Source organism: Heteronotia binoei, chromosome 8 (genome assembly GCF_032191835.1).
Source record: "Heteronotia binoei isolate CCM8104 ecotype False Entrance Well chromosome 8, APGP_CSIRO_Hbin_v1, whole genome shotgun sequence".
Classification (NCBI taxonomy): domain Eukaryota; kingdom Metazoa; phylum Chordata; class Lepidosauria; order Squamata; family Gekkonidae; genus Heteronotia; species Heteronotia binoei.
Genome location: NC_083230.1, coordinates 111581785 through 111609372, shown reverse-complemented (window position 1 = coordinate 111609372; position 27588 = coordinate 111581785). Strand labels below are relative to the sequence as shown.

Below are 27588 nucleotides of genomic sequence, written 5' to 3'. Positions count from 1 at the left end.
GAAGGGTCTGGGGGAATTTTTTACTGTAATCATAGAAACGGCGGCTAGCAATGTGTGGTATTGGCAGGGTCAAGGCAGTCCTGGGCGTGTAACTATTTAGGGACAAGTCAACACAGAAGAACAACTAGAATGAGTACTCTAGCCCAGGGGGGTTTTTTGCAGCAGGAGCTCCTTTACCTATTATGCCACACGCCCCTGATGTAGCCAATCCTCCAAGAGCTTCCAGGGCTCTTCGTCCAGGGCCTACTGTAAACTCCCGGAGAACTGGCTGCATCGGGGGTGTGTGGCCTAATAGGCAAAGGAGTTCCTGCTACAAAAAAAGGCCCTGCTCTAGCCCCACCTCCTGGCAACAAAGGGCATCATCCTCGCCCTCCCGGATAAACACATTTGCTCACACATGGGCTCTGTCCTCATAACTAGGCGCACTGGCTCATGATCACGGGACTGGAGCCAACATGTGTACAGCTTATGGGCGTACAAGTGTGCTGTCATTCAATGAATGAATGCATGCAGGGAGGGGACCAGAGCCAGCTCTCCACCATTGATCCTGAAGAGCTCAGTGTGGATCTCTGCTGCTGGGCCTGTGGGACTCATAGTGGGGGGAAATTCCCTCTCCCCCTATTTTCTCATCGATGCAACCCTCCAGGCTTTCCTACAGCCACCTGGGGACCTGTGGCTGCACCTGAACGGCTTTGCTACCACCTCCAGGCCCAGCAGAGCCCCCGGACAACTTCCTAATGCAGCCCCTGAGCCTAAGGCAGCCCGTGACCGACCTCGCCACCTCTGCTGCCCCCCCCCCCAGCCCCTGGGATGCTTTGCCACTGCTGCAGAAAGTGAGTAATAAGCACAGAGCATGCTACTTTACATTTAGGGGGATTCAAAAACCCCATGTATTTTTTTGAAATTTTCGGATAAAAATACCGTTTGCCTCCATGTGGTTCCAATCTGCAGATTGAGCTACCCGAAGATGGGAGCCACGGGTGGCTTTTAGAACATAAGATAAGGAGAGATACCGAGAAGTGCTGAGCATATTTCTAGGTGTTAGCAAAATAACCAGTTAGAGGTAGGCTCTGTTAGAAGAGAGGCAGAGTTCCAAGTTTCCTGGCAGTTTTACCCTCCCCTTTTATAGAATAATAAAAATAAAATAAATACTTCTTCGTTCCCAAAATATTACGTTAGTGCAACAGCAAATAGAGAACCGGTTCTCTGTGCTATTTCGTCGGCTATCTTATCAGCGTCCTCCAATCGCTTCCCCTTAAACTGATTGCAATGATCAGGGGTGGAATACCAGCAGGAGCTCCTTTGCATATTAGGCCACGCCTCCTGATGTAGCCAATCCTCCAAGAGCTTACAAGGTTCTTTTTTGTAAGCTCATGGAGGATTGGCTACATCTGGGGTGTGTAGCCTAATATGCAAAGGAGCTCCTGCTAGAATTCCATACCTGGCAATGATAACTTAACAAACCACTAGTCCATAGAGTTCGGTGCCGGATTAAACCCAGTGGAGGCCCCTAAGCAGTCAAAAGCTTGGGGGCCCCTTTGCAAATTACCAGAGGGATGGAGCACCCAACCCACCACCCGTGGCCCCCAATGCAGCCTTCTCAAAAGACCCTTTGACAAAGCTGTGGGGGAGAGGCAGAGAGAGGCAGACTTGGCAATGACACCAGCAGCAGCCACACCAGGCAACTTAGGGCAAAGAGCAGCTCAGCTGCTGGCTGCACATGCAGGCTTGGAGGGCTGCAAGCAGGGGGGAAAGCTAGCTTGGAGCCCTTTAAGGTGTGGGGGCCTATAGGCCAGTGCCTAGTTGGCCTAATTGTTAGTCCAGCTCTGATGGAGTTGTGCAAGCACAGAACACTGTTGCAAGTAACTTTTTTGGCAAAAGATGTCTTTAAAGCTCCCTCAAAAAAGAGGGTGAGCCACGAAATAAAATATCTTTTGTGGATGGCACAATTCATGCAGGTGGGGGGGGGGGGGCGGGGGAGACAGAACAATGACCCAGGGGGTAATTTCAGATTCAGCAATATGGTCAAAACTGGAAGGGACCCAAGAACAAGGAGATCGAATTTAAGGCAAGGGAAGCTGCCATGCAAGATCGAAAGGGAGCAAAATAACAACTACCCAGCCTCTTTGTATTTAATAGATCCTTACAGGCCATATTAGGATTTATTGAGATACGGGTAACCAGGGTTTTTTTTGTAGCAGGAACTCCTGCTACACCCCCGATGTTGCCAATCCTCCTGGAGCTTACCGTAGGCCCTGTACTAAGAGTCCTGTAAGCTCTTGGAGGATTGTCTACATCAGGGGTGTGTGGCCTACGGGTGGAATTCTAGCAAGAGCTCATTTGCATATTAGGCCACACCCCTGATGTAGCCAATCCTCCTGGAGCTTACCGTAGGCCCTGTACTAAGAGCCCTGTAAGCTCTTGGAGGATTGGCTACATCAGTGGTGTGTGGCCTAATATGCAAAGGAGTTCCTGCTACAAAAAAGCCCTGATCTTCGGGACTGCTTTTCCAGGTATACCCCCTGAAGAGGACTGAGCCCAGTTGACAAGAACTTACTGGTGGTCCCCACCCCAAGAGACATCTGGCTGTCCTCAAACCAGAGCCAGGGAGTTTTCCACCCTTGTCCCAACCTGGTGGAATGCTCTGCCAAGTGATATCCATGCACTGTGGGTCATGTGAGACAGAGATGTTCCGCTGGGCATTTGACTGAGGACAGCAACAGTTTTCCATCTGGCTGGTACTCCTGTTTTTCCTGACGCCCACCCCAGAAGGAAGTTGTATATTCTGGCAAGTCTATTGCCATCTTCTTGATTATAGGCTACCCCTGTATATTTTAGAATCATTTTTAGTATAAATTGGTGTTATGTGTTTCAATGATGTACACCACCTGGAGCCCTTTTCTAACGGGGGAGGGTGGTTTATAAATCTAATCAATCCATTTATAAATAAAATCTTGTCAGTTTCTAAGGTTCTACTGGACTCGAGTCTAGCTATCTAACCCAGAGTTACATCCTTGGAAGTCCCCTGAAGGCTATGGGGTTTAGAAGAGCGTTCTTTTGCTTTGGGATGGCATTGTAAATCAGGGCTTTTCTTGTAGCAGGAGTTCCTTTGCATACAGGGCCGCACCCCCCTGATGTAGCCAATCCTCCTGGAGCTTACAGTAGGCCCTGTACTAAGAGCCCTGGAAGCTCTTGGGGATTAGCTGCATAAGAGGGGCGTGGCCTAATATTTAAAGGAGTTCCTGCTACAAAAAGAGCCCTGGTAATCATTCAGTGTGATTCAACTGGGGGAGTGAAGGGGAGGCACAGGCCATCACTGAGAAGCCAGGATTAGGCAGCTGGTTAGGCAGTTCTGGGGCTTAGGGACTTACAGCCTGGCTTAAGCCCTACTGCCCGGAAAGCCGCAAAGCTATTTGTAGACGGAGGGAGACAGATATTTCATTGAAAAAGCAGGTACAGCCACTAATCTACACAGACTGTCTGACAATTAATATGCTTTGTTCATGAGGCTGTGTTACTTTTTTGGGTCCAGTACGTGGAGTTCCATGAAATCCAGGAGACCGTTGCTAAGGTCAGGTTCTTACTGACCTTTCACAAGTTTGACCTGTGATGTGTTTGTGGGAACCGCAAGCACTAGGGCTGCCTGCAGGAGATTCGGCGGATGATCACATTCCATGGGAACAAGCTTTGCAATCAGTACGAGCAGGGCTCTTTTTCTAGCAGGAGCATCTCCGCATATTAGGCCACGCCCCCCTGATGTAGCCAATCCTCCAAGAGCTTAGAGGGCTCTTAGTACAGGGCCTACCATAACCTCCAGGAGGATTGGCTACATCAGGGGGCGTGGCCTAATATGCAGAGGAGCTCTTAGAAAAAGAGCCCTGAGTACGAGGGAAGAGCTAGAAAGAATTTGGTCCTCTTAGTGGGATTTAAAGCATAACGGATTGTGCAACTCTCACGCATCTAGCGATGCCTTCAAAATCCACCCTGCCAGGGCTGTTCTTTGTAGCAGGAACTCCTTTGCATATTAGGCTACACCCCCTTGATGTAGCCAATCCTCCAAGAGCTTACAGGGCTCTTCGTACAGGGCCTACTGTAAGCTCCAGGAGGATTGGCTACATTGGGGGGGTGGCCTAATATGCAAAGGAATTCTTGCTACAAAAAAAGTCCTGCACCAGGCTCAATATGTGGAGGCAAAGGAATTTATTGTTTATTGGAGTCTCCCAGACCATTTAGTTCCCTAGATAACCGGGGGTGGTCTGTTCCTTAGGCAGCCCTAGGTGATTACCTAGGGCTCCAGAGGCGGAGGGGTGAAACCAGATTGGCCGCTCCCAGGAAAATGGGTTCTGCCTCTGGAAGCACCCTTAGGTGGCTAGTAGGGATCCCTCTGCCATGAGATAAGGGCGGGCATTGCTATACACTGCAGCCAGGGGACAACGAGGGCAGTCACCTCGCCCTACTGCTAGGGGATTAGGAGGGCGAGCAATGGTTTTTCACTGCAGCCCATCATGGGGGAACCAAGGAGGTTGGGTGGGTTCCATCTTCTTGCCTCTCCATGGAGGGGCAACTCAGACTTCCTGGCCTAGGGTGCCCCCAATCCTTGGGCTGGCTCCACAAGTACCCCACAGTGACTGCCGAATTGTTTTACCGAGGAGGGGGGAAAGGGTAACTGGAATTCACCCACGGCATGGCGTCATCAGGCACCAAAGGGAAATCCAGATCCAATTGTTCTAATTTAGAAATTCTGTGGCTTGAAGACATGGTTTCCACAACCAAAGTGTCGAACAAGAGAAGTAAAAAGCATTTCAGAGAAATGTCCCTGTGACAGTCAGAGATAACAGTACAAAGATTAAACACAAGCAAACAAAGCCAAAAGAGTTTTATCATCATCCCAAGCTGGGAATGATGAGGTAATCAGGTTACCTCTAACTGGAATTCACCCAAGGCATGGTGTCACCAGGCACCAAAGGAGAATGCAGATCCAATCATTCTAACTTAGAAATTCTGTGGCTAGGAGACATAGTCTCCGTGACCAAAGTGTCAAACAAGAGAAGTAAAAAGTGTTTGGGGAGTTTCAGAGAAATGTCCCTGTGACATTCGGAGATAACAGTAGAAAAGATTAAAAACAAGCAAACAAAACCAGAAGAGTTTTATCATCATCCCAAGCTGGGAGTGATGAGGTAAATCAGGTTACCTCTGAGGTAATCAGGTTACCTCTGAGCCATTTGGCAACTGTGCCATAGAGAGAGCCACCTCATCTGTGGTTCAAAAAGTTAAGTAACACAAAAGAGGGCTCAGCCTGAAGAGCAGTTGAAGAACTTTTAAACACACCTGTCGACTGTACCGAGGAAACAAGGGGAGGGCACCAAGAAAACTGTCAGGAAAGTGTCTATTGCTTACATCTAGCACCTCTACCAGAAGACAGATTTCTACTCTAGAGCAAAAACCACAGTAGAAAATCAAAACGATTGAGATCACACTCTCTGGCACGTGGAGTATCACTCCCCCCCCCCCCAAGCCCAGGAATAAAGTGATAACACACGGACTACGCTATGTGGAGCTATGGTACAACTGGTCATCCGTCAGATGGTGCGTCGGCCTGCCTTCGTCTGTTTTCCAGGAGGTCTGATCCTTCACTGCCCATCCTGTTCAGGACACCACAACCGTCCACTCGCTGTCTTCTCTTCCATACTACAAGAAGAAAAGAAAGAGCATAATAATAAGAAGACTGTAGATTTATACCCCATCTTCTCTCTGAATCAAAATCTCAGTTTACACAAATGTGTTTATTCTATCCCTTATCAGTATTTTAAATATATTCGACTAAGGATCATTAGCTTTTAATTAACTATTCAGGAAACCTAAAATGTAAATTTGAGAAAGATGGAGTCATCAATATATTAATATGTACATACGTTGATCTCACACACTAATTGTTTGTAATGCTCGGAATGAAACTCCTTGTTTGTTATGTCACTTAAGTTTTTAAAAAATCAATAAAAACTTAAACTGGGGAAAAAAAAGAATCAGAGTCTCAGAGCAGCTTATAATCTCCTTTATCTTCTTCCCCCAACAACAGATACCCTGTGAGGTGGGTGGGGTTGAGAGCTCTCACAGCAGCTGCCCTTTCAAGGACAATTCTGCAAGAGCTATGGCTGACCCAAGGCCATTCCAGCAGGTGCAAGTGGAGGAGTGGGGAATCAAACCCGGTTCTTCCAGATAAGAGTCTGCGCAATTAACCACTACACCAAACTGGCTCTTTGACCTAAGCGGGGGACAGTGAACGAATTAAAATACTACAGCTCAAAGCCCATATAATGAAGCTGAATCGATTCATGGTGGACAAAAGGAAACAATTATTTACGCAAATGAATAAAATGTGGAATTTGCTATCATAGGATATAATGAACATATGAAGTTGCCTTATGCTGAATTAGACCCTCGGTCCATCAAAGTCAGTATTGTCTACTCAGACTGACAGCGGCTCTCTAGGGTCTCAGGCTGAGGTTTTTCACACCTACTTGCCTGGATCCTTTTTTAGTTGGAGATGCCAGGGATTGAACCTGGGACCTTCTGCTTACCAAACAGATGCTCTACCACTGAGCCACTGTCTCTGCCCAAATAATAATGGTCATAGGCATAGATGGTTTTAAATGGGAATGAGCAGGGGTCATTTTGTAGAAAAATAGGTAGTGGAGCTCATCCAGGGATTGTTATGCAGCTGCACATACTATTCAATGGACAAGGAGGCGGAACTCTAAAGAGGAGGAGGAGGAACTTTCAGAAGGGTTCAGGAGCTGCACTCCTGTGAGCTCCCACTGAATCTGATGCTTGGGGATGAGGCAGATTCATGAAGAATAGATTTATTAGGGGCTACTAGTCATGGTGACTAAAGGGAACCTCTACCTACAGAGACAGTCAATATCTGAATCCCAATGCCAGCAGGCAACCAGAAACAGTCTCAGCTTCTCTGCTCGGTTGTTGGCTGTCCAGAGGAACTGGTTGGCCACTGTGTGAGACAGGGTGCTAGACTAGCCAAACCACTGATCTAATCCAGCAGGGCTATTACATTGAACATATGAACATATGAATCTGCCTTATACTGAATCAGACCTTTGGTCCATCAAAGTCAGTATTGTCTTCTCAGACTGGCAGCGGCACTCCAGGGTCTCAAGCTGAGGTTTTCCACACCTATTTGCCTGGACCCTTTTTTGGAGATGCCAGGGATTGAACCTGGGACCTTCTGCTTCCCAAGCAGATGCTCTACCACTGAGCCACCGTCCCTCCTCCCCATTAGACATTCTTAGGATGCAGGACTAGATGAACCACCAGGGCCATTGCTCAGTGGTAGAGCATCTGCTTTGCAAGCAGCAGGTCCCAGGTTCAATCCCCAGCTTCTCCAGTTGACGCACAAGATCTCTACCAGAGACCCTGGAGAGCTGATCCCAGTCTGAGGATTGACTTTGATGGACCAATGGTCTGATTCAGTATAAGGCAGCTTTATGTACGTATGCGTGTATGTGATCCAGCAGGGCTCTTCGTATGTTCTTATCATTAGAAACCCACAGCTGAGCCAACAGCGTGAGCAACCTTGCCTGTTGTTCCCTGCTAGTGCTCTGCCAGCACAATTCTAAACCAAGTTTGGTGTAGTGGTTAAGTGTGCGGATTCTTATCTGGGAGAACCGGGTTTGATTCCCCACTCCTCCACTTGCAGCTGCTGCAATGGCCTTGGGTCAGCCATAGCTCTGGCAGAGGTTGTCCTTGAAAGGACAGCTGCTGCAAGAACTGGGGAGGGACGGTGGCTCAGTGGTAGAGCATCTGCTTGGGAAGCAGAAGGTCCCAGGTTCAATCCCTGGCATCTCCAAAAAAAAGGGTCCAGGCAAATAGGTGTGAAAAACCTCAGCTTGAGACCCTGGAGAGCCGCTGCCAGTCTGAGAAGACAATACTGACTTTGATGGACCAAGGGTCTGTTTCAGTAGAAGGCAGCTTCATATATGTTCAACTCTCTCAGCCCCACCCACCTCACAGGGTGTCTGTTGTGGGGGGAGTAGGAGATTGTAAGCCTCTCTGAATATTGATTCAGAGAAGTCATGGTGAATCTCTGATTCAGAGAAGAGGGCGGGGTATAAATCTGCAGTTTTCTTCTTCAAGTTACATCCTTCTGTGACTTAGAAGGACAAAACTGGACTTAGAAGGACATAACTTAGAATGGCACTGTGCCTCTTTTTCTGTGGTCCACTACACAATTACATTTTGTAGGTGTGTGCCTTACAATTTTTTAATGTGTACATTTGACATTAGACAATTGTTTTATCTGAATCAGTACTGTCCACTTGGACGGGCAGTGGCTCTTCGGGGTCTCTGGCTGAGGTCTCTGGCATCACCTGATCCTATGAACTGGAGAGGCCAGGGACCAAATGTGGGACCCTCAGTTTGCAAAGGAGGAGGAGGAAGAGGAGGAGGAGGAGAAGAAGAAGAAGATGATGATATTGGATTTATACCCTGCCCTTCACTCTGACTCTCAGAGCAGCTTACAATCTCCTTTACCTTCCTCCCCCACAACAGATACCCTATGAAGTAGGTGGGACTGAGAGAGCTCTTGCAGAAGCTGGCCTTTCAAGGACAGCTCTGCGAGAGCTATGGCTAACCCAAGGCCATTCCAGCAACTGCAAGTGGAGGAGTGGAGAATCAAACCCGGTTCTCCCAGATAAGAGCCGGTGCACTTAACCACTACACCAAACTGGCTCTCTGGAGAGGGTCACATCCCCCAGTAAAAAAAGCTACTAGATGCTTCTTCTTCTCTTCCCTTGCACAGTTATCCCAGGAAAGAATCGAGACCCTTACTTGGATATCGGTCAGCTGTTTCAAAAAACGGGTAGCTAGCTGAGGTCCGTTCTCCATGGTTGGAATGTGCAAATGCTAGGAGAAGGAAACGTGCAAGCATTATACAAATGTTACACATACAGACACACATACAAAAAAAATCAGTTCATGAACTGTATTTTGGCACAAAGAAATACATCTAGTCAAAGGTTCTGGCTTTTGTGGACTGCATGAGGTGCACAAGCAGAAAAAAGAAAGACAAAGAAAATTAGTAGCGATGGAGGCAGAAAGGAAGAACTTTTCTCTTTGTCTCTCTTAAGAATGATCCTGAGACTGGTCAGCCATTCAAAAGAAAAACCATAAGTTCTATTACATTTGTAAAAACGGGACAGAAATGTTTAAAACTAACAAATAAACAACTAAAAATCAAGGTATCTCTGTCTCCCAGGCCCTGACCATCATTTCAGTGTCTGTCTTGCAAATAAACTGGAAATCCTGTCCCCTCCGCAGTTTCAATAGATTTGAAAGGCTGAAGGAACTGGGCATATTTAGCCTGGAGAGGAGGCAGCTGAGAGGTGATATGATCACCATCTTCAAGTACTCGAAGGGCTGTCATATAAAGGATGATGCAGAACTGTTTTCTGTGGCCCCAGAAGGTAGAACCAGAACCAGTGGGTTGAAATTAAATCAGAAAAGTTTCCAGCTCAACATTAGGAAGAACTTCCTGACCATTAGAGCAGTTCCTCTGTGCAACAGGCTTCCTCAGGAGGTGGTGGGCTCTCCTTCCTTGAAGGTTTTTAAACAAAGGCTAGATGGCCATCTGACAGCAATGCTGATCCTGTGAACTTAGGGGGAGGTGTTTGTGAATTTCCTGTAATGTGCGGGGGGTTGGACTTGATGACCCTGAGGGTACCTTCCAACTCTATGATTCTATGATTTACTTCATTTATACCCTGCGGGGGGTTGGACTTGATGACCCTGAGGGTACCTTCCAACTCTATGATTCTATGATTTACTTCATTTATACCCTGCTTTTCTCTCTGATGGAGATCCAAAGTGGCTGTGAGGTTATGCTGAGGCAGTGTGTGACTGGCCCACGGGTCATTCAATCCAGCGCTCTGACCGCTACACTGTACAGTCACTTATTATTTTGTTATTTATTACATTTCTATAAAGCCAAAGTTCTCTGGGCAGTTTACAACAAATATAAAGCAATAACATACAGCAGATAAAAACATTAAACATTAATTTAAGATAAAAACACTGATGAACAATAGACCTGATTCCAAAAGATCTGGCACAAAGTGCAAGATCAGAAAAACACCTGGCTAATCAGAATGAACCCCTGCATAGCCAGGGAGGTCTTCAAAGGTCTCTGCAAAGAGGACTGCCTTAACCTGGTGCCCAAAAGATGGCAAATGTGGCGTCAGGGGGCCACAGCAGGGAGGTTGTTTCAAAGACAGGAGGCCACCACCAAAAAGGCCCTACCCCAGTTCCCACTCTCTGATCCTCTTGAGGGGTTGGTACTCGGAGGAAGGCCCTAAAGGTTGAGCATAGTATCTGGGTGGATTGGGTGCTTCACTTGTAAAATATACACACCACCAGGGTTCCCTCTAAGCTGAGTGAGCATAGGCTAGCTCACAGATTTTTAGCCTCCAGCTCACACATTTTTGTCTTAGCTCAGGAAGGATGACTGCAAAGCACAATAATTTATGCAGTAGCTCACAACCTTAATGCCAGCAGCTCACAACTTTCATGCCAGTAGCTCACCAAGCAGAATTTTTGCTCATAAGACTCTGCAGCTTAGAGGGAACACATTGCCCATCACTAAGCTAAACATCCAAGTTTCACACAGTGCTCTATTAGATACAGTCCCAAATTCCACAAGGGATTCTTTTGCCGATCTCAGTAATTACTTAAGCTCAGGACTCTTTTTTTGTAGAAAAAGCCCAGCAGGAATTCATTTGCACCCCATTATGCAGGCTGTGTTCCACATGGGCTAGGGCCTTCTCGGTGGCAGCACCCAAAATGTGGAATGCCCTTCAGGAGGCCATAAAGACCTTGCAGGATCTCTCTCAATTCCGCAGGGCCTGTAAAACAGAATTATTCCGACAGGCCTTCAACATCTCTCCGGGAGAGCACTGTCACCCTACACCACTGAGAAGCTAGGATCATTATAGGATCGCTATCAGAAACGAAAGATCCCGCCTATATAGTAGTTGTACAGCACCATAAAATGTTTTAAATGTAATTGTATTTTATTGGTTTTAAATTGTAATTATATATCTGAACGGTTGGTTGCCCTGAGTCCGCTTGCGGAGAGGGCGGGATAGAAATTGAAAGTAATAAATAAATATTAGGCCACACCTCTGACGCCAAGCCAGCCGGAACGGTGTTCCTGTGCATTCCAGCTCGAAAAAGAGAGAGAGAGAAAGAGAGAGAGAGAAAAGCAGCTTAAGCTGAGAAATGAAACAAAAGCCTCTCATCCTCACCTCACCCAGATACAGTATTGTTGAAATAGGGCACACGACGCAAGCTGTTCCGGCACCGAACATCTCCTTCACTCGGCGATCCTTCAAGGCAGCTATCAAATCGCTCATGGTGATGTATCGCTCTGATACTTTAAATTCTCCCTGCACAGGGAAAAAGAGAGACAGGACTACCGAATGAGCTTTTAATGGGCTAAAGCAGAGGTGGAATTCTAACAGCAGCTCCTTTGCGTATTAGGCCACCCCCCCCACCCGATGTAGCAATCCTCCAAAGCTTACAAAAAAGCCTTGTGAGCTCTTGAAGGATTGGCTATATCAGAGGGGTGTGGCCTAATATGCAAAGGAGCTCCTGCTAGAATTCCACCCCTGGGCCAAAGGCCCTCTTTTGGGTGGCGAAGCAGAAAGTCAGCAAAAACATAGACCTAGCTGGTAGGAGGCCCTGAACTGGATGGCCCAGGCTAGCCCAATCTCGTCAGACCTCATAAGCTAGGCATGGTCAGCCCTGGTTAGTATTTGGATGGGAGACCAGCAAGGAAATCCAGGATCGCTCTGCAGAGGCAGACAAAGGCAAATAACTTTTTTTTTGTTTTTTGCCTTGAAAACCCTACAAGGCCATTTTATGTAGGATCACAGAGTTGGAAGGGGCCATACAGGCCATCTAGTACAGCCCCTGCTCAATGAGCCTACAGCAGGGGTGGCCAACGGTAGCTCTCCAGATTTTTTTTTTTGCCTACAACTCCTATCAGCCCCAGCCAGCATGGCCAATCGCTGGGGCTGATGGGAGTTGTAGGCAAAAACAAAATCTGGAGAGCTACCGTTGGCCACCCCTGCTCTAGAGGACCAACAGGGCACAGAGGACGAGGCCTTCCCCTGATGTTGCCTCCTGGCTCTGGGATTCAGAGGCTTATTGCTTCTGAATGTGGAGATTCCCATCAGTCACCCTGGCTAGTGGCCACTGGTAGATTTACTCTCCACAAATCTTTTAAAGCTACTTATTCCTGTTTTGTGGTTTTTAAGACATCTCTGAGAACTTCCGATACCAAGGCTGGGAAAGGTCCTCTGCCTGAGGCCTTAAGAGCGACTTCTGCTCTCAGTGGACAGTATTAAATTAAGCTGGACTCAATAGGATGCAGCTTCATAGGTCAATAGCAGGGGTCCTCAATCCCCGGGCCGCGGCTTGTTAGCAACCAGGCTGCCCAGCCTCGCCGCGTCCCTGAGGCGCCTCCCCCCTCCCGCAGCGCCTCCTCCTCTGTCTGTTTTCACACTGTTAAGGCTGGGGAAGGGACCCTGAAGCCCCTTCCGGGCTCTGTAAAGGCTGACCCCCCCCACCCCCCCGCCGATCAGCTGACTGATGGGAAACTGTGGCAGCAGCAACGCACTGAAAAAGCTGCAGTGCCCTTGCCTCCTTCCCACTTCCTTCCTGGGTGGAGGAAGGAAGTGGGAAGGAGGCAAGGCCAGCACGGCTTTTTCAGCGAGCCACTGCTGCTGCAGTTTCCCCGCCAGTCAGCTGATTGGCGGGGGAGGGGGATGGCCTTTACAGAGCCTAGAAGGCACTTCACAGCCCCTTCCCCAGCCTCAACATTGTGAAAACGGAGGGAGGAGGAGGTGCCACGAAGGGGGGGGGGGGGCAATGAGGCTTCACTGCACCACAGGACGGGGGGCGGGGTGGAGAGGCCGAATTGCCCCCACCCTGCCGGCCCTGGGGCTGTGGTAGGCTGCCGGGCCCTGGGGCCAGTCCCTGGTGCAAAAAGGTTGGGGACTACTGGTCTATAGAAATTTTTGAGAAACTATTTGTCCCTCCATGTTTCCAAGGGAAATTTGATCCCTGAGTTCATGTGGCCAAGGAGAATTAACCTCTTCCTACATCCAGCGGAACAAAATTATGACAAATTAGCGAATTCTAGCCGAACTGCTGGCTCAGGATTCCTTTGAGATGGATTGCTTTCACTGCAATTAGACACAGGGTGGGCGACAAATCTGAATAAGTGGTGGTATCGAACACGAATGGAGAAACGGATGGCTCTGCTGGATTTTGTTAGAAGGTGAAAAACACTGCAGGAATTTGTTAGAAGGTGAAAAACACTGCTGGATTTTGTTAGAAGGTGAAAAACACTGCAGGAAATCCTACTACTGACTTGGGTCTCAAACTGTGTTCTCGGGATGCTGAGCTTCTTCAGGACATTAACAAGGGTTTCTCCAAAAGTACTTCCAGCCAAACTCAACTGACAGTCAGCTTCTCCTACGTCTGTGAGTTCTGACTTACGAAAGCCTTTTCTTTATTCCCCCACCCCACCCATCAAGTTGCAGCCAACTGATGGTGATAATGTAGGGTTTTCAAGGCAAGAGATGTTCAGAGGTGGTTTGCCATTGCCTGCCTCTGCATAGCGACCCTGGACTTCTTTGGTGGTCTTCCATCCGAGTAGTAAGTAACCAGGGCTGACCCAGCTTAACTTTCGAGATCTGACAGGATCGGGCTAGCCTGGGCTATCCATGCCAGGGCAGCTATCTACAAAAGCTTCTACACTGGGGAAAAAATGTATTTGTGGTGCTACGGAATCCAAATTTTTCCTACTTCTATAACTTCCAGTCATAGTGTGGTGTGAATTCTAGGGTATGCAGTTCATGTGGGACAGCTGAGCTTCACAGGCCTGGTCAGTCTGTGTATGCACTTAGTGAACCTGTCCCAGAATCCTCTGCAATATTCCATGACTTCCATGGCAACCATAGAAAAGATGCCCCGAATGTAGAGTTTGGAAAGCCACTGGTAGCAGACCACCTACCCACTTGTGCGCCAGATCCAAAATGCTCTGCCTCGTCACGCCAGGGAGAATGATGCCATCTAGGGGCGGGGTTGCCAGTTCCTCCTCTGTCAATACAAAAAACAGCGGCCTTGTTTAAAAATCATAAATGAAACTCTCCTTTTAAAAAAGTCACACAGTCCATGCAATTTGCACCACCCCAATGGCCTTTATCATTGCTGCTGCGACTGTGTTAATCGTGGCACGTACCGCCCCCCCCCCCCCCCGCGTGGAAACACGGGGCATACAACTGGCACCTCCACACCAGTGTTCCCTGTAAGCTGTGTTAGTGTGAGCTAGCTCACAGTATTTTGGCCTCTGGCTCACACATTTTTGTCTTCGCTTAGGAAAAACGGCCTGAGAGCAAACTGATATAAGCAGTAGCTCGCAGCTTTGATGCCGGTAACTCACAAAGTGGAATTTTTGCTCACAATATGTCGCAGCTTAGAGGGAACATTTCTCCACACACCCCCAGCTGAGTCATGAGCTATCCATGTTCCTTGCAGTCCAACACACCCCTGGGCCTGATCATCCAGAGACCCGAACATCTCCAAACTGGGCCTAACCAACGACATACTATGCTTGGTAAATGGCTTACTCTTTGCCTTTTCTAGTTCTGATCTTCATTCCTTCCTCGCATTTATACACTTCAGTTCCAAGCCAACGAGTGGATATCTGCGCATGCTAACAGTTGAACCTGGTTCTCCATAGCCAAAAAATATGGCACGCTGGCTCTCTTTTGAACACATGAAACAGCTGCCTTATAATAAATGAGACCATTGGTCCACCAAGGTCCGTACTGTCTACTTAGACCGGCCACAGCTATCCGGTGTATCAGACAGAGGTTTTTTACACAGTGCTTTTTTGTAGGAGGAATTCCTTTGCATATTAGGCCACACACCCTGATGTAGCCAATCCTCCAAGAGCTTACAGGCCTACTGTAAGCTCCAGAGGAACTGGCTACATCAGAGGTGTGTGGCCTAATATGCAAAGGAGTTCCTCCTACAAAAAAAGCCTTGCTTTTACATCACCCACTGTCTGGTCCTTTTAACTAGAGATGCCACAATTGAACATGGGACCTTCTGCATGCCAAGCAGAGGCTCTTCCCACTGGGCCATGGACCCTCCCCCAAGATGTATATGTCACTACTGGAAGTCCAATTAGCCTGTCCTGGCCTCTGGGTGTGCTGTGGCAAAACTCCAGTTGCTTGCAGTGGTGAACCAAAAGCCTCAGAAGACGATATGCCTTGAGCCAGCAAGAGACAAGCAAGAAAAAGGGATGGTGGCTCTCAAATTCGTAAGGAAGAATTAATGTTCTAGGGAAACAGAATGGCAAACTCCTGTTTCCTATTTATAATTTATATATTTTAAATTGTGTCAAATGTTGGAGAAGTTGGGGATTGAACCTTCTGCATGCCAAGCAGATGCTCGATCAACAAGCAACTGCCCCTCCCTGAAAAGCTTATGCCGCAATAAATGCAGCAGTTGGCAGTGGATCACAAGATTCTTGTTTGCACTGCAGCGGAGTAACACAGGTACCCTTCACTAGTGTGCCCTCTAAGCTGAGCTAGTGTGAGCTAGCTCACAGATTTTTAGTCTCCAGCTCACACATTTTTGTCTTAGCTCAGGAAAAATGGCCCCAGAGCAAATTAATGTATGCAGGAGCTCACAGCTTTAATGCCAGTAGCTCACAAAGTAGAATTTTTGCTCACAAGACTGCAGAGCTTAGAGGGAACGTTACCCTTCACTGGAACACTGGGACAGCTGCTTCTACACTTCAGTTGTGTCAATCACACTTTAAGACTATCAGTAGTTGGGTTTGTCTCTCAAGTAGAGACAGCATGGACCTCTGAACATGAGTTACTGATGCCTTCTGCACAATCTTTACCTCTTCTTTCTCGCCAGGCTGCTGATAACAGACCACCCTGACATTCTCCTACCCTGCAGCCAATGTAGCAACCGTCACAAACTGGCTTTCAAGAGCTTTCGTAATGCTTTGACAGCTCACCCAGCCGGCTGCCAGAGAGTGGGGTGCCTGTGAGCCATTTTAAACTCCCTTTTCGCATGAAATTTTCACAGGAAATGTATGTATTGTGCCCACCAGTCTAGCTTTGCCTGCAGCAACATCTGTTTCCTTTGGTACCCGACTGAGAGCATGACAACGTGCAGCCGCTGGGATGCCAAAAAATGCTCACTCTTTCCTATGAACTGCAGCCAAAGCTGGTTCCATGTGGCTTCAGAGATTTTGCCAATGCTAAAAAAACAACCAAAAACACCCCCGCCCCAGGCTGCAACTGCACCACCCTCCTTACTTGTGTGAGAAGAGTTGAAGGAACTACTGTAGCTAAGAGGAACAGCCTGTATGGAAGCCCCTCACAGCCTTCAGGCAGATTTTGTCTTTTTTTTTTAATTAAAAAATAAGGTATTTATGTCACAAAACAACATCAAGCTATCCTCTATGACAGGGGTGGCCAAACTTGCTTAATTCCACCTAGAATATATATCAGATGTCTGAGAGTCACAAAACATGAATGTTAGATGTTTGAGGGAGGGAGGGAGAGAGGGAGGGAGGAACGGAGGGAGGGAGGAAGGGAGAGAGGGAGGGAGGAAGGAAGAGAGGGAGGAAGGGAGGGAGGGAGGAAGGGAGAGAGGGAGGGAGAGAGGGAGGAAGGGAGGGAGGAAGGGAGAGAGGGAGGGAGAGAGGGAGGGAGGAAGGGAGGGAGGAAGGGAGAGAGGGAGGGAGGAAGGGAGGGAGGAAGGGAGAGAGGGAGGGAGAGAGGGAGGGAGGAAGGGAGGGAGAGAGGGAGGGAGGAAGGGAGGGAGAAAGGGAGGGAGAGAGGGAGGGAGGAAGGGAGAGAGGGAGGAAGAGAGAGGGAGAGAGGGAGGGAGGGAGGAAGGGAGGGAGAGAGGAAGGGAGGGAGGGAGGAACGAAGGGAGGAAGGGAGGGAGAGAGGGAGGAACGGAAGGAGGGAGGAAGGAAGGGAGGGAGGGAGAGAGGGAGGAAGGGGGAGGGAGGAACGAAGGGAGGGAGGGAGAGAGGAAGGGCGGGAGGGAGAGGAAGGAAGGGACAGAGGGAGGAATGAAGGGACAGAGGGAGGAAGGAAGGGAGAGAGGGAGGGAGGAGGGGAGGGAGGAATGAAGGGAGAGTGGGAGGGATGGAGGAAGGGAGGGAGGGAGGAAGGAAGGGAGGGAGGGAGGGAGGAAGGGAGGGAGAGAGGGAGGGAGGAAGGGACAGAGGGAGGAAGGGAGGAAGGAAGGAAGGAAGGAAGGAAGGAAGGAAGGAAGGAAGGAAGGAAGGAAGGAAGGAAGGAAGGAAGGAAGGAAGGAAGGAAGGAAAATGGAGGAGGTGGAGAGGTGGAAGGAAAGCAATTTTAAATGCATTCTCCAAGCCACCAGCTTTAAAGAGAGAAATACCTTCTCCAAACTGGCTGACAAGATGGTGGGGGCTTTGAGAGCCACAGAATGTATGTGAAAAAGCCACATGTGGCTCCCAAGCTGCAGTTTGGCCACTCCTGCTCTATGACATCACTTGGTATTTGAAATGCATACAAAGGCGAGTGAGCCATATATGCAGGCAGGAAATGTTGTCTGTTCCTTTCTGGTGAAAATTTGCAAAGTCAACTGTTCTGTGCCCCCAAACATATCTATCAATTAAAAGTCCACCACACTACAGGACTTCCGGGGTTTGGCATCTCAAGATCAGTGGGGGTCCGCGGAGCTCGCTCTTGTCTGCCCCCCCGAACCGGGCGGTTGGAGGTATGCCATGGCTGTGGTGTCCCCAGGGAGACTTTGGAGGAGTCTTCTGACAGCAAAGGTCTCGACAGAAGGCAGAGATACAGTGGCGGCTGATCTCTGTTCCGTCTGTTTGCCCTGAAGCTCTACCGTTGCGGCAGCCACGATGGCAGAAAGAGATGAATACCCGACTGCTTTTTCTTTTCTAACAAGCTTTTACTACAGCATACTCCTACCTTAAACATTGGAATGTTATCCTGCAAGTAAGTCTTTCTCTTTACTACGACCAACTAATGGATCTTTTGTTATAATGCCAACTGGGATTGTTCAAAAGGAAAAGGAGAAAGGGAGGAATTGAACATTCCTTTTTCCCCCTGAGGGCGGCTTCTAAAAGACAATGAACAAATCTAGCAACCATTAAGAATGCAAATGGGACTGAGTAAGAAATTCAAACAGATTCGGCTTACAATTAAATAAGCTACAATGAGAATATTATCTTATCTTAATATGGTCTGAATAAAAGTCTGACATATTTTCAAGAGGAATACTTTTGATATCTGATTTGTATGGAATTGATTACAACTGGACTGTAAGAGAAAAGCACAGAGCTGGAGGCGAATTAGAGATTATTTGGAACTGCTTTTTAACTTTGTTTTTTGGTCTGAGCTAAACTGCAAAGATGGAGTGTAAATCTGAAACGTGTGATAAAAAAGACATTATGGTTGATATATCTTCCTTAAAGCAGGAAATCAGACGATTGGCAGAGTTAATACAGGATAAAGTGGAGATTTTTATTTTAAAACACAGCGAAACAGAAAATATATATGAGTGGAGCAATGACAGGATCCCACTGTTGTTTATGAAGATGGGAGAAGTTGGAAACGACCCAGAGGGAAAGAAGCGGGAAAAAATCAAAATGGAGACATCGTGCGTAGCTACAAAAAAAAGACGGAAATTAAATGTGATTAAAATCTTTGCAGGAGGAAGTGATGGTCTGGACTTCATCAGCTTTAATAAAATTGACATATGCATGAAAGGGAGAAAAGGCAGACTACTTTAAGAAATCCAAATTTTGGAAAGCTTTCAGAAAGAAGGGCTTATAAACTGTTGCTCTTTCGTGTAGCCGGTTAACATGGAATTAATAAAAGGGACTTGTCGTGCGACTTTAAGTGGCTTGAAAGGGACAATCGAGACCTATTGAGATGTGTAGCTTTGAAATCGCAATGAGACCTTTAGAATTTAAATGTGTTCTCTCTATTTGTTTTTGGTGCTACAGATTGTATGTTCCCAAAGCTAAATAGAGTAATTAACAGAGGAAAAGTTATATAGGTGTATGATTTTTACTAGGGGTAAAAATAAATAAGGGTGAAAGAAGAGGCCATTTTTATTTAGGGATTTTCTTCCTTTTATTCTACAAAGGCAAATAGAGCAATTTAACAGAGAGCGAATTATAGAGAATATATGACTTCTTATTTGGAAAATATACATGCAACAATAAGTATGGGAAATGATGCTGCCATTGCATATTAAACTGGTGACCCTTTTTTCTCTCTTTTCAGTTTTTAAAAGATTATGGAAATGGGAGATATATCCTCCAAAACTTAATAAAATTAAATACTCAAATACTTAACTTAGATAAGCAATTAACTTGGGTCAAATTATAAAAGCAGATGTCACAGGTATTTGAATATTTGAAAGATCTGCTCCTGGTTATTCTTATATTGTTTTTTTGTTTTCTTTTAACAACAGATTCTGTTGATATTGAAATAGATAAGCTATTCTATGCTATGTTTTATTTTGGCTTTTTGTTATTCTTATCTTTTGTCTCCTATTTTTGAAATAATTAAGGAAGTATTAAGGTCAAAAGACTATGGACATCTTCCCTGCTTATGATTACTGTTGTTGGTGACAAAGTTAGCACTTATTACTAAGGAGGTCAAAAACTTACAGAGGGTTTTATTTAGTGGCTGACTTGTTTTGCTTTTCTCACTGTTGGTATTAAAATTAATAGTTCAGATTTATATCATAAGTAATAAACAAAAATATATAACAAAATAATAACACTGTAGGATGTTATGGTTGTATTGAGTTAAAATTTAAAACTTACAGGTAGGAAAATTATACATGATGTTTGAAAGGTAGAAATTTAATAGTTATTTACTGCGACTCTTTTTCTTCGTTGGTTAGTGTTTCTTTGTCTTATGCTCACCCCAACTACCTTTTTTTTTCTTGCTTCTGTATCCCTGCATTATTTTCTCCCTCTTTATACTGAAATTCAATTTAAAAAAATTTGAAATAGGAAAAGTCCACCACACTATAATTGGTTAGGGCTCCCAAATCTAGATTGGGAGAATCCTGAAGATTTTGGGATGAAGCTTGGGGAGGGCTAGGTTTGGGGAGGGAAGAAAAGGGAACTCAATAATAGCTGTGCCCAGAGAAGTCTGGGAATGCCATCATCAGCTTTTTTTCTAAATCAGAAAAGTTATATTCAGCACACAGATGCAGCTGAGAAAGACGTTAAAGTAGGGCATGAGAGGACATGTAGCCTTAAACTGGATCACATCTCCTGTTAGCATCCATTAAACATGTCCTGGTTTTTCTGCATGCCCTAGTTTCCCTTTCTTCCCTCCTGCAGCTCAGCAGAGCAATGTGAAAAAATACTCCAGTTTTCAAAGGTTCCAATCCTGTCGATATTAACATTAGATTCATAACAAAATTAGTCAGGTCAAGCTTCGCTGATGAATGGAACCTGAGGCCCAGAGATGAAGCAACCATTTTGCTCAAATGTTTACCACAGAAATGGTTGTCAACGCTGAAGTAAAACCCCAGACCAATTAATAGTACCTAAAGCTCAGAGATGAAACAGTCATTTTGTTCAAATGTTTACCACAGAAATAGTTGTCAAATTTGAGGTAAAACCCCCAACTGATGAATGGTACCTGAAGCTCAGAGATGAAACAGCCATTTTGTTTAAATGTTTACCACAGAAATGGTTGTCAAAACTGAGGTAAAGCCCCAGACAGTGGTCTATGCTACTGTTACCTCCATCTTCATTCTGCCAGTATAAGAAGAGATTCATGGTCCCAACTTCTGTGATTTGATGGTCTTCCCCATATAGCCAGAGAACCTGCTGACACCCTAACTCCATAGCTTCACGTTGGGCATATATAGAAGATCCATAGTTCCTTAAGGAAATGGGAAAAAATGGCAGGCTATTATTATTTATATATTTGTACTTTGAGAGCCACTCAATATGTGAAAGAGAAGAATAAGAATAAGATCATAGATTTATACATTCTCTCTGAATTAAGAGTCTCAGAAGTGGCTTACAATATCTTCTTCTCCCACAACAGACACCCTGTGAGGTAGGTGGGGCTGAGAGAACTCTCCCAGAAGTTGCCCTTTCAAGGACAGCTCTGTGAGAGCTATGGCTAACCCAAGGCCATTCCAGCAGCTGCAAGTGGAGGAGTGGGGAATTGAACCTGGTTCTCCCAGATAAGAGTCTGCACACTTACTTACTACACCAAACTGGCTCTCATGTGGCCACATGTGGCTCCTGAGCCACAGTTTGGCACCCTTGGTCTGGAGATATATTCTAAACATTTAAAGGCAAAGAATATTCAAACATGAGTAATTACTTCCTTCCCCAAAGTCCAAAGAACTGGAAATGCCGAAAGCATATGTTTAAGAGACAAGCTACAAGGCAATGCAGTCAGACACTTTTAAGTAAAGCCCCGAAATGACAATGACTGGAATAGGCTTATGTATGACTGAGGTTAAAAAAAAGACAAAGAAAGGGTTAACTTTTCTCCCTATCCCTCAGCCAAAATCTGACCACCACCACCATCCCCGTGGCTGCCATTTGTAGCTTAAAAACTAATAGGATACCTGCTGGGGTCTCCGGTTGCTAGATCAACTTAAGCCCCTTTTCATATCACATTCCCAGTCAAGAAATTCCGGAAGAATCTTTCTCCTTTGCTCAGACAAAAACATTCTAAGATGCCTTATCTGCTAGCTGCAAGCGCCCATCCAACAGCTGTCCTATGGCCCAGTTCTTCTGGCTCGCACTGCCGGACACTGTCAGGCTTTCAGCCAGTTGTTCCCCTGGAACCCGGCAAACACATTCCCCAAATGCCTGTATGCTGCTAGACGGTCACAGATGTCTTTGTCCCGAGCCAAGGAAGGCGCTGATTGCCGCCAGGCCTGTCCCTTAAACTTGGCAGCGGGTGGCACAATTTGATGATACTGAAGAGGGAAATTGCAGGAATGCTACCAGCTTCCGGAGAACGGAGCCATCAATGCGTTACGAGGCTGTTTTCAGAACTCCAGACCATGAGACTGGCAGCACAAGGCACTTTTGTCAAAAAAACCCATCTGCAAGATTAATTCATAGTCACTGTGTGTTGGTCCAGGTCCAAAAGCATGTCTCTGCCTCAAGTTCATAGCCGAATCCAGGCCTGACTGAGCACAATAGATGGGAACATAGTGTGAACATAAGAATATAAAAGAAGCCACATTGGATCAGGCCAAAGGCCCATTCAAGCCAACATTGTGTCATACAGTGGCCAAAACTCAAATACCATCAGTTGGTCCACCAATGGGGTCAGAACTCCAGAAGCCCTCCCACTGTGACCCCCCAAGCACCAAGAATACAGAGCATCACTGCCCTAGACAGAATATTCCACCTTGTGGCTAATAGCCACCACTCCATACGTTTATCCAGTCTCCCCTTTGAAGCTAGTGATGTAGCGGTTAGAGGCCTAGACTAGGACTGCAGGAACCCAGGTTCAAATCTGTGCAAAACCATGAAGTTCAAGTGTGTGACTTTGTCCGGAAGGTGTCGCCAAATATAGGGGTCACCAAATGTGGTGTTTTTAGAAAGGCGATGAGGCCAGATGGGGTTTTGGCTCAGCAAGGCTTCTGATTGTCTCTTGGAGATCTGAATGGCTGTACAGATTCTTTAGAACATTTTGGCAGCAGATGCCACGACGGTCCAAGGATCTTCCCTGTGACTGAGGCAAGATGTGGGAGTCATTTTGTGATGGGCTACGCCTCCCACAGCAGCCATTTGGTGGCAGCCAGGGCTTTTTTTTGTAGCAGAAACCCGTCTGCATATCAGGCCACACCCCTGATGTAGCCAATCTTGCAGGAGCTTACAGCAGGCGCTGTACTAAGAGCCCTGTAAGCTCTTGGAGGATTGGCCACATCAAGGGTGTGTGGCCTAATATGCAAAGGAGCTCCTCCTACAATAAAAAAAAAGCCCTGCTACTAGCCATGGTGATTAAAGGGAACCTCCACATTCAGAGATAGTCAACCTCTGAATCCCAGAGCCAGGAGGCAACATCAGGAGAAGGGTCTTGGCCTCTATGCTCTGTTGTTGGCCAGCCACAGTGACTGGTTGGCCACTGTGTGAGACAGGATGCTGGATCAGATGGACCACTGGTCTAATCCAGCAGGGCTCTTCTTACGTTCTTATGTGCACCAAACTGTGTGCATGAATAACACATGCATTGCCCCTATTTGGGCAACACAGTGACAGGAAACACTGGAAGCAGCAATAGTAGCACACACGCCAAAATGAATGGATGCTTGATTGTGTACGTGTGGATGTACCATCTGAAAAGACTAACTGTAATGAGAATAAATTGTGGGTTCATGTTATTTCTTAAAGACTATGGGCCCTTTTACATACACACTAAATATTGCACTTTGAATCCACTGTCAACACACTCTGCAATTGGACGTCACTGTGTGAAACAGCAAAATGCGCTTGCAAATGATTGCTAAATTGCACTGAAAGTGGGCATTGTTTATTCAGAGCAGGGCTTTTTTTTGGTAGCAACTCCTTTGCATATTAGGCCACAACCCTCTAATGGAGCCAATCGTCCATGAGCTTACAAGGCTCTCATTACAGGGCCTACTGTAAACTCTTGGAGGACTGGCTACATCAAAGGTGTGTAGCCTAGCATGCAAAGGAATTCCTGCTACAAAAAAAGCCCTGATTGGGTGTGAAAGCACCCATTGTCTTTCAATTTAGAACACTGGTGTTTTTCGTATCGAGATGCTCTTACCCTCCCAGTTTGCAGTCCCCTGTTCCTCCCTTCCAGGCTCTGACGTATTTTGGATCCGCCCACAAGGATATGGGATTAAAGCTTCCAGATGAGAAGTATGGCCCCACGGGGCTTAGGATCACGTACAGGAGGGCTTTGGATGGCTTCTTGACTCCGAGGGATGGCTGAAAGGACAAAGAAAAAGAAAAAAATTTCTTGACAGCAGATTCACTTCTGGTGGAGGCACCTACATTCAAACACCTTTCTAGAGGAGACAAGATCAGAAGATAAATTGGAAAGCGGGGCAGGGCGGGGGGAGAAACCTTAGAATAATCTCAGAGAGGCCACTGGGCATGACTGACCTCTCTTCTCTGATTTATTCATATCTATTTACATCACTTATACTCTGCTTTTTTTCTTGCAGCGGGTTTAGAAAATCATCCCCCTGCCCCTCTACTTTATCTTCTGCATAACCCTGGTTTTTTTTTAATAGCAGGAATTCCTTTGCATATTGATGTAGCCAGGGCTTTTTTTGTAGCAGGAACTTCTTTGCATATTAGACCACACACCCCTGATGTAGCCAATCCTCCTGGAGCTTACAGTAGGCCCTGTACTAAGAGTCCTGTAAACTCTTGGAGGATTGGCTACAGGGATGGAATTCTAACAGGAGGTCCTTTGCATATTAGGCCACACACCCCTGATGTAGCCAATCCTCCAAGAGCTCACAGGGCTGTTAGTACGGGGACTACTGTAAGCTCCAGGAGGATTGGCTACATCAAGGGGGTGTGGCCTAATATGCAAAGGAGTTCCTGCTACAAAAAAAGCCCTAGATGTAGCCAATCCTCCAGTACTAAGAGCCATAAAAGCTCTTGGAGGATTGGCTACATCAGGTGATGTGGCCTAATATGCAAAGTAATTCCTGCTGCAAAAAAAGCCCTGGTTTTGACATACATACAGTATGGTAGTTTTGGTTTAATGAGTTTTATGATGTGTTTTTAGAATGTTTTGTTATATATTTATTAGTCCACTTGATGGCCCTGATTGGGCAAAAAGGTGGTATATAAATTGTATGTGAATGTGTGTGTGTGTATATATATATCGGGGTGGACAAACTTGCTTAATGTAAGCGCCACACAGAATAAACAACAGATGTTTGAGAGCCACAAGAAATAAGTGCCAGATGTTTGCGAGCTGCAAGGAAGGAAAGAAGGCAAATAGATGGGGGGAGGAAGGGGGGAGGTAGAAAGAAAGCAACTTTAAGTATTCTCCAAGCCAGCTGACAGGACAGTGGGGGCTTCAAGAGCCACACAATAGAGCCACAGTTTGGGCCACCCCTGGTGTGTGTGTGTATGTGTATGTCTTGCAGTGTAAATAATTGCTGTCCCTAAGCAGTGATTTAGTCAGGCTCACCATGGCTTAACACAAGTCCTTGCCCCCAATAAATCATATTAGGTGGGAATGGGATGCATGGTCATATATAAAAGCAAAGAATGGAAGAAAACTATATATGTGTGTGTTTGTGTGTGTATGTGTATATATATAAAATGCAATGGCAAAATATTTCCACTAGGTGGTGGCATTATCCAGTGCACTTTTCTATTTCAAAGCTGCCATCTTTCTTTACCTGTGAATTTATTTGACTTCATCTATACCCCACCTTTCTCCTCAGCTTACAACATTCTCCTCCGTTTTAACCTCACAACAAGCTTGTGAGGGAGGTTAGGCTGAGAGAGAGAAAACACACAAAGCTGCCTTCTACTGAATCAGACCCTCAATTCATCATGGTCAGCATCGTCTACTCTGACTGGAAGCAGCTCTCCAGGGTCTCGGGCAGAGGCCTTTCACATCACCTCCTGCCTGAGTCTTTTAACTGGAGATGCGGGGGACTGAACCTGGGACCTTCGACATGCTGAGCAATGCTCTACCACTGAGACACAGTCAAAACCGGTGCTAGGCTGGCGCCCCAGGTTAAAACGGATAGAAGGAAGTATATATATATATATATTTGGTATATAAATGTGTGTGTGTGTGTGTATATATATATATATATATATATTTGGCCACTGTGTGACACAGAGTGTTGGACTGGATGGGCCATTGGCCTGATCCAACATGGCTTCTCTTATGTTCTTATGATATCCTGCCTGCTGCACACCCTTCCACCTCCCCACCGGAGCCTGCCGCTACACTGACCCCATTCCTGTTTGCTTCTGGCTCCTCCAGCCGCTGACGCAGGCAAGTGAACAGGAAAAGGCGGTGCAGTGGTGGTGAGCAGCTGGAAGTGAACAGGAAGAGGTGGGCTCTGTGCTCCTTTCCCCCATGCCACCTCTTGCTGTCAGCTGGTTTTATCTGCGCTGGTGGCTCAGCCTCCCCTGTAGCCTGCTGGGGCCACCTGCGGGGGGTGGGGTGTGCAGGAGGGGGTGCCCGGTGCTCCTGTAGGCCAGGTGACCGCCCTAGGCAGCTGCCTAACTGGCCTACTTGGATGCACCGTGCCTATGGTCCCCAGTCCACCATCACCAAGCAAATTTCCATGGCAGAGTGAGGTTTCAAACCTGGGTCTCCCAGGCACTGCTAACCACCACACTGGCTCTGTGATATCACTGTGAGGTATTCTATAACATGGCTAGCTGAAATAACTGCCAGCTAAGTTTGCCTTTCTCTAGGTGGGCTTTGAATTCCAGCTTATCTCCAGACCACAGAGATCAGTTTTCCTGGAGAAAACAGTTGCTTCAGGCAGACCCTATGGAGGGAGGAGAAGGAGATTGGATTTATACTCTGCTCTTCCTTTGTATTTAATTGTTTATATTTAAATTGTTAAATTGTTAACTGTTGGAAGCCGCCCTGAGCCACTCGTGGGAAGGGCGGGATACAAATTCCGAATAAATAAATAAATAAATAAAAATCTCAGAGCAGTTTACAACCTCCTTTCCCTTCCTCTCCCAACAACAGACACCCTGTGAAGCAGATGGGGCTGAGAGCACTCTTCCAGGAAACTGCTTTTGAGAAAACCACGGCCGGCCCAGTCACTAGGTGATTGCCTAGGATGCCATCTTTCTGGGGCTACTGAATTGGGCGTCCATCCCCATGCGACTAGGTGGTGTTATCGGTGCAGCGGGGGTGCCAGAAGTTAGCCTTGCCCAGACTGCCAGACAATCTAGGGCCAGCTCTGGAGAGAACAGCTCTACGGCATACCATAGATTCTCAGTGAAATCCCTTCCTAAACTCCCCCTTCCTCAGGCACTGCCCCCAAATCTTCAAGACTTTTCCAGGCCAGAGTTACCAACCCTACTGCCAACTGGGGCCCATGAAAACAGTCATTTTCACAACCTCCCAAGCGGAATCAGAATGGGGGGGGGGGGGACCACTATTTCATTTAGGACATCCAACTCTGGAATGGGAAATTCCTGGAGATTTGGGGGCAGACCCAGGGGAGGGCAGCGTCTGGGGAGAAGGGACCTCAGCACAGTACAATTCCATAGAAAAAGGACTAAAAAGGGAAAGACAAATGTAACCCAAAACATACCGACAATGTTAAAAGGGTCATGCTAACCTAATATATATATATATATAATTTATGGTGTTCACAATGGCAAGAATTAAAAACAAATGGTCTGAAGATCAGACTACACAGAATCTGTTCCCAGGTTTACAAAGAATGCAAAAAGCGAGACAAATAGGCCAAACTGTAAATCTTTTAACT

General features: G+C 46.6%; 1 protein-coding gene across 2 annotated transcripts in view; it reads right to left on the bottom strand.

Moving 5' to 3' along the window:
• Positions 1-5552: 5552 nt before the first annotated feature.
• BCAT1 (branched chain amino acid transaminase 1) overlaps positions 5553-27588 on the bottom strand; it is an 88791-nt gene continuing 66755 nt past the window's right edge. For both annotated transcript variants that reach the window (XM_060244606.1, XM_060244607.1), the window contains 6 exons: positions 23910-24073; positions 20881-21023; positions 14090-14175; positions 11313-11453; positions 8842-8916; positions 5553-5688 (listed from right to left, as the gene is read on the bottom strand). In XM_060244606.1, the coding sequence (XP_060100589.1) occupies positions 5647-5688; positions 8842-8916; positions 11313-11453; positions 14090-14175; positions 20881-21023; positions 23910-24073 (651 nt within the window). In that variant the 3' untranslated portion in view covers positions 5553-5646. The remainder of the gene's footprint in view (positions 5689-8841; positions 8917-11312; positions 11454-14089; positions 14176-20880; positions 21024-23909; positions 24074-27588) is intronic.